Raw genomic sequence first — 6000 nt, 5'->3', positions numbered from 1 at the left:
TGGGAACTACACTCAGCAACTCATCATCAAGCCACCATAGCTTCGAATTGTGTCTGTGAGTATCTGAGCTTTATCGCAATTTACTTCGTGCATCCCTTGGCAAGATGTGTCCTTTCTTTGCTTTACAACATTTCCATTCCGAAAGGTTGCATAGGAATTCTCTTTTGGATAGTTGGGGAAACCTGTATTCCCTTACTGTCCTTTTGAGGTCTTTAGTGATAAATTTTCTTGCATTCCAGATATTGGTAGCTTGTGTGTTTTCCCTCTTTTTGGAGGTCTCATCATAGCCTATAATCTTTTCAAATGACTGGTTTTATTTTAGTTTAATTGATTTTTCTCTATAGTTTTGCTGTTTTCAATTTCATTTATTTCTTCTCCTCTATTATTTCCTCCCTCTTCTTGTTTTGGGTGTGTGCTGCTTTTCTTTTCCTCGTTTCTTAAAATGGTAGCTTAGCACAGGGAACTCTACTCAGTCCTCTAATGGTCTATATGGGAAAAGAATCTAAAAAAAGAGTGGATATCTGTGTATGTATAACTGATTCACTTTGTTGTACACCTGAAACTAACACAACGTTGTATTGATCAATAAATCAACTATACTCCAAAATAATTAAAAAAAATAAAGTCTAGAAATCAGGAAAATAAAGAATGGGAAAATAAAAAAATGTAAGCTTAGATTGTTGATTTGGGGTCTTTATCACTTTTAAGATAAGCAGTTAGTGTTATAAATTTCACTTTCATCAGTATTTTAGTTGAATCCCACAAATTTTGATGCTGCATTTTAATTTTGTTCAATTCAAAATAGTTCTTTTCCTTTGAGATTTCTTCTTTGACCCATGGACTATCTAAAAATGTATTGTGTAACTTCCAAGTGTTTGGAGATTGTCCTGTATCTCTTAATGATTTGTAGTTAATTCTATTATGATCAGAGAACATACTTTGTATGACTTTGTTTTAAATTTCTTAAGCATTGTTTTCTGGCTACTGGTTCAGTGGAACTAAAAGCTCTCATTTCCTTCTCTGATCCCCCTGCTACCAGCTGCTCCATGTATTCTGCGCAAGGTTTTGGTTGCATTCAGTGGGACAGGCAGCAAGAGGCTCTTGCAGACCCCATCCCGCCTCACCTTCAGCCCTAGCGCCGACCAAGCCGAGCCACCCTGCATCACCATGCTGTCTCCCCACCGGCTGCCTTTCTGGGAGCGTTGGGAGAAGTCCGGTTCAGGAGCTTGTGCGTGCGTGCGTGCGTGCGGCGGAAATCCCGCCTCTCGGCGTCTTCGGTTGGCCTTGACCGCAAGGGGGTGAGCTCAAGGAGGAAGAGGAGCCGGATTGAAGGAAACTTGGAGAGTCGGCAGAAGGGGCGGGGATGTTCCTCTTCCCCATTGGCTGGGCCTGCGGAGACGCCTCGATGCGATTGGCTGGGCAGCGTGGGCCGTAGTCCCGCGTCGGCCCGCCCCGCCGGCCTCTGGAGGCGCCGGGATTGCAGGCCCCGGGATTGGGAGCGCCGGTTTAGCCCGTGGCTTTTGGGGCTGTGTCCTCACGCGCTGGAGCCAGGCAGCCGGGCCTCTGCCGTCCGGTCTTCGTTCTAGGGGGGCGGCGAGGGCGGCCGGCCGCTGAGGCGGTGCAGGCCGGGGCCGGGCCAAACCGGGGCACGGCGGGCGTTGGCGCAGCCGCCGGACCGGGGCCTGCACGGACCGCCCGCGGCGCGCGTCTCGGGCTGTCTTTTCATTTCCAAGTGATTATTGTTTTGGATTTTTCTGCAGACGTGAATTTTGGTTAATTTATTTCACGCACCAGTTCTGGCCTGAGGTAAAGCGGAGGATGCGTTCTGGTGTCATTTGTCGTTGAGATGTGGGCTTTTTGCAGTCTGTGTGTTTACCTTTTGGATTTAAGGGAAGGGGTGACATTGTGATTTGGTCTTGTAACCGTCCATTCTCAAGGTCTCGCCGACGTGGTACAGACCCGGGCGAATCCCGTGTGTGACTCTTACCTGGACTGGAAGTAGGCTTTTTCCTTTCTCGCCCCATCTTTCTCTTTCCCTCTCTCCTCCTCTCACTCCCCTCCTCCAGAGCTTCTCCTCTCCCTCCTTCCTGTTCCCTCTTTTTGCCGCATTAAATCTTGCGGTAGGGTCTTTGCAAAATTCTGAAAAGGTTTAGGTCTTCAGCGTTTCTGTTTTACTTGCAGGTTTGACGACTGGGAGGAAATCGGGGGAAAGATGCCTTCTGATTCTTTCTGTTTGGCTGCTCAGGCTCGACTTGACTCCAAATGGTTGAAAACAGATATACAGGTGGGGTTTTGACATTCCTTTTTCCTGGTGTTTTCCTTGCCTACATAGTTAAACTTCTGGTGAACACTTTCTTTAGGATATGTAAGGGCATGCAGATCAGATCTTGCCATATTAGAGAAGCAGGTTTGTTTTCTATAACTTTAAATGTACCTTTTATTGTGTCAGTTTTTATTGCTCTATTTATAGTGTGTGTGGCTACATTTTAATTACAGTTATTTATAAGTGCAAGAAACGACATATTATGCAAAAATTTTTTGTTATTATATTTTAAGAGGTCTGTATCATTCTTAGCCATATCTTGGTGACTGTTTAGTGATACTTTTTGAGATGTTCAGTTAATTATGTGGGGGAGAAGTGACATACAGTCATTTATTATGTCCTGCAGAAACTCATTTTTATGGGATTGTGTTTCTGGAGAGACAAGGGTTCAGTTGAGCTGTTTGTTTTGTATTCTCATTGGTCTTATTAAGAGGAGTGCTTGGATTTTCATATCAAGAACATGTGGAAACAAAATGTTAGCCTTAGACTCTCTAATAATTTGTTTTAAGGTAATTGCATGCTTGTCCAGAAATTGTCAAATAAATAATGATGATGTTTCTGTAGTCTTTTCTTTATCCCAAGTTAGTTTTGTTTGCAAATGGAAAAACTGTTTGTAACTCCCTGTTGCCCTCAGAAAGAAATGGCTGAAATATTTTGTTGTGTATATGTGTTTTTTCCCTCTTCCCTGAGGTTAACCATTTTAAGTATTTCTCAAGTAATCTTAACCTTGTTTAAATACAGTCTTACCTACTGCATGACGCAAGTCATGTATTCTGTAATCAGTTGATCTTAGATATTTGTAGTGAAGCGTTATTGCCCTTCTTACATTTTTTTTTTTAAGTGTGGAGTCCCAGTTGGTTTCAGAGCCAAGTGTTAAGAACTATGTTGTGGGTGATGGGATGGTTAACCCAAGAAGAATTGGGTTAAGAATTGGCAAAGTAGTGACTTTTTATTTTTTTAATTTAAACATTACCTTTTATTTAGCAATTACTTTCTGTTTTCCTTTGACTTTTTTTTTTTTAAGCAGGGGTGGGGGAAGTGAGAGATGAATAATTTCTTATTTACAAAATCTTGAGATTCCGGCAAACTGATTTTAAGAATTGTTTTTATTTTTTTATTTAAAAAAATTTAAAAGAAAATTTATTTATTTTATTTATTTTGGCTGTGCTGGGTCTTAGTTGCCGCACTCGGGATCTTTAGTTGAGACATGTGGACTTCTTAGTTGCGGCATGCATGAGGGATCTAGTTCCCTGACCAGGGATTGAACCCTGGCCCCCTGCATTGGGAGCGCAGAGTCTTACCCACAGGACCACCAGGGAAGTCCCAAGAATTGTTTTTGTATTAGTGTTTATATATTTTACAAAACTTTTTGAAGTAAAGAACTTTACCTAATGAAGTTTTTTTTCCCTTAGTAATTATAATTGAATAATTGCTAAATATGAGTTTTAGCATCTTGATCTAAAACCGGTTTAATGCTGAGTTGAGTGCCTACAATGAGTCAGGCAGATACACATAGATAGAAACACCACTCATGCCTTAGAGTGATTACCATTTTACCTTTGGTTTATTTAGTGTAATATACAGTGCTTGGCCCTTCTTTAGACATTTGAGTACTATTCAGAAGTCTTCCGAACTCCTAGGAATAAGTGAAGAGACCTAGGTCCTAGGAATAAGTGAAGACACCTAGGTTTTGGATAGAGGAAAAATGTAGTATGGGTGTTGAAGCTGTGAGATAAATGAAAATAGTGTGAAAAAAGTGATTGGTGACCTTGGTTTTATACAATTTCTCCAGCATTGCTTATTAAATGTGAGGAATGAATGTTGTTGTTTTACCCTAAGGAATAACTTAGACATGGTTTACTCTTTGGAATCTTTCCTGAAAACATATATTGTGGATGCCAGCCTTATGCTGATGGGTTTTACACTTACCTTGTTGGGGATGTCTCTCCCACCTGGAGTGGGAAGGGTCCCCTTCCTGAAGTAGGCTTCTGTATTGGGAGCAGGATTGACACCTGGGTAATGAATAATATGTGGGGTAGAAGCATGTTTCTTAGCTGTAAGAGTTAGCTAATCTATTTTTCTATGGCTGTTTTTATTTGAAATGCCTGTGAAGTTTTCAGTGACTTTAGAAAGGAAAAATTTTTGGAGACTGAAAAGTTTTAATATGTCTATTATAGAGAATATAGACACTAATCCTAGACTTTCTTGATCAGAGACATTTAGATCCCTCAGGCCTGGGACTTTGTAACCAGCTGCCTCTAATGGAGTACCCATTGTATGGCAGACATATATCTGGTTTTTACATATATAATGCCTTTTACTTCTTCAGTACTCTTTTCTGGTTGTTGTGTGGAGTTCCTTGAATCGCCATCTTCCTTCACAACTCTCTTGAGGAGGCAGCAAATACAGAGCTAAGAAGTGTTAGCTACATAATCACTACCATTACCATGTTTATATTTACAGTAAAAGTCCTTCTGTCTAATGTGATTGGTAGTTTTTTTGGTGAACCAAAAAGTCAGTTAAGCAAAAGAACTATAAAAATAGTACATAATACCTTAAAAACTTTTTATTCTTAAAATACATATGCATATTTATTTCCTAGTCTTGTTTTTTTTTTTTCTTCTTTTTGGCTGTGCCATATGGCATGTGGGATCTTAGTTCCCTGACCAGGGATCGAACCCGTGCCCCCCCACAGTGGAAGAGCAGAGGCTTAACCACTGGACCACCGGGGAAGTCCCTTGCTAGTCTTGATGTAAGCTTAAGGGTGTGTCTTTGAGCCGGGGTCCACAAATGGCTGGTGTTATCCTGTTCTTTCTTGAATAAGCTGTACTCAGATCAATCTCCTATTTTTGGGTTTCTATTTTTGGGTTCTTTGAAGTGGAACATGAAATTAGGTATGTATGAAGCAATTTTTAAAACTTTTTATTTTGAAATAATAATAGACCCACAGGAAGTTGCAAAGAAAGTAGAGAGGTCACGGTATACTCTTCTTCCAGACTCCCCCAGTGGTACAATCTTAGGTAACTATAGTATAATATTAAAACCAGCAAATTGACATTGGTACAATGTGAGCATAGTTCTATGCCATTTTATCATATGTGATTATTCATGTAACCACCACCACAATTAAGATTCAGAAGTGTTCCATCACCACAGAGATCTCCCTCCTGCTGTCCCTCTATAGTCACACTCAACTTCCTCTACCATCTTTGACCCCTGGCAATCACTAATCTGTTCTCCATCTGTATAATTTTGTCATTTCGAGAATGTCATATGGTATGTGACCTTTTGAAACTGGCTTTGTTCACTCGGTATAATGCCTTTGAGGCCCATCAAAGTTGTTGACTATATCAATAATGCAACTCAGATTGAATTTTTCTTTTCTTCTAGTCATCAATTTAAAATGATTCAGCATGAAAGTTAGCTTTTAAACTTAAAGTTATTAAATGTATATATTGTCACTTTACACTTAGAAATATCAGTAGATTAAAAAATGTAAACATGAACATCTTGGTAAATTCAAATCTAAGGTTTTCCAGTTGACAGATGATACATAGAAGGAAAAGGATGTTGTACACACAGGTAACTTAATTGATTTTCATAATGACTTCTTGTGATTTCTTTCGTGTCTGTGAATAGGTAGTATTGCTCAATTTTTTATTCATGATTTTGGTTGT

General features: G+C 40.0%; 1 protein-coding gene across 5 annotated transcripts in view; it reads left to right on the top strand.

Moving 5' to 3' along the window:
* Window positions 1–1481: 1481 nt before the first annotated feature.
* The window catches only part of HERC2 (HECT and RLD domain containing E3 ubiquitin protein ligase 2), a 228097-nt gene continuing 223578 nt past the window's right edge, over window positions 1482–6000 (top strand). For 4 of the 5 annotated variants that reach the window (XM_067742325.1, XM_067742323.1, XM_067742327.1 and 1 more), the window contains exons 1-2: window positions 1482–1806; window positions 2182–2284. In XM_067742325.1, coding sequence (XP_067598426.1) covers window positions 2213–2284 — 72 coding nt within the window. In that variant the 5' untranslated portion in view covers window positions 1482–1806; window positions 2182–2212. The remainder of the gene's footprint in view (window positions 1807–2181; window positions 2285–6000) is intronic. The other variant, XM_067742326.1, reaches the window with a different exon arrangement.

The sequence above is a fragment of the Pseudorca crassidens genome, chromosome 6 (assembly GCF_039906515.1).
Source record: "Pseudorca crassidens isolate mPseCra1 chromosome 6, mPseCra1.hap1, whole genome shotgun sequence".
In the NCBI taxonomy this organism is placed as follows: domain Eukaryota; kingdom Metazoa; phylum Chordata; class Mammalia; order Artiodactyla; family Delphinidae; genus Pseudorca; species Pseudorca crassidens.
The sequence above is the reverse complement of the archived record's forward strand: the minus strand, read 5'-3'. Positions and strand labels throughout refer to the sequence as shown.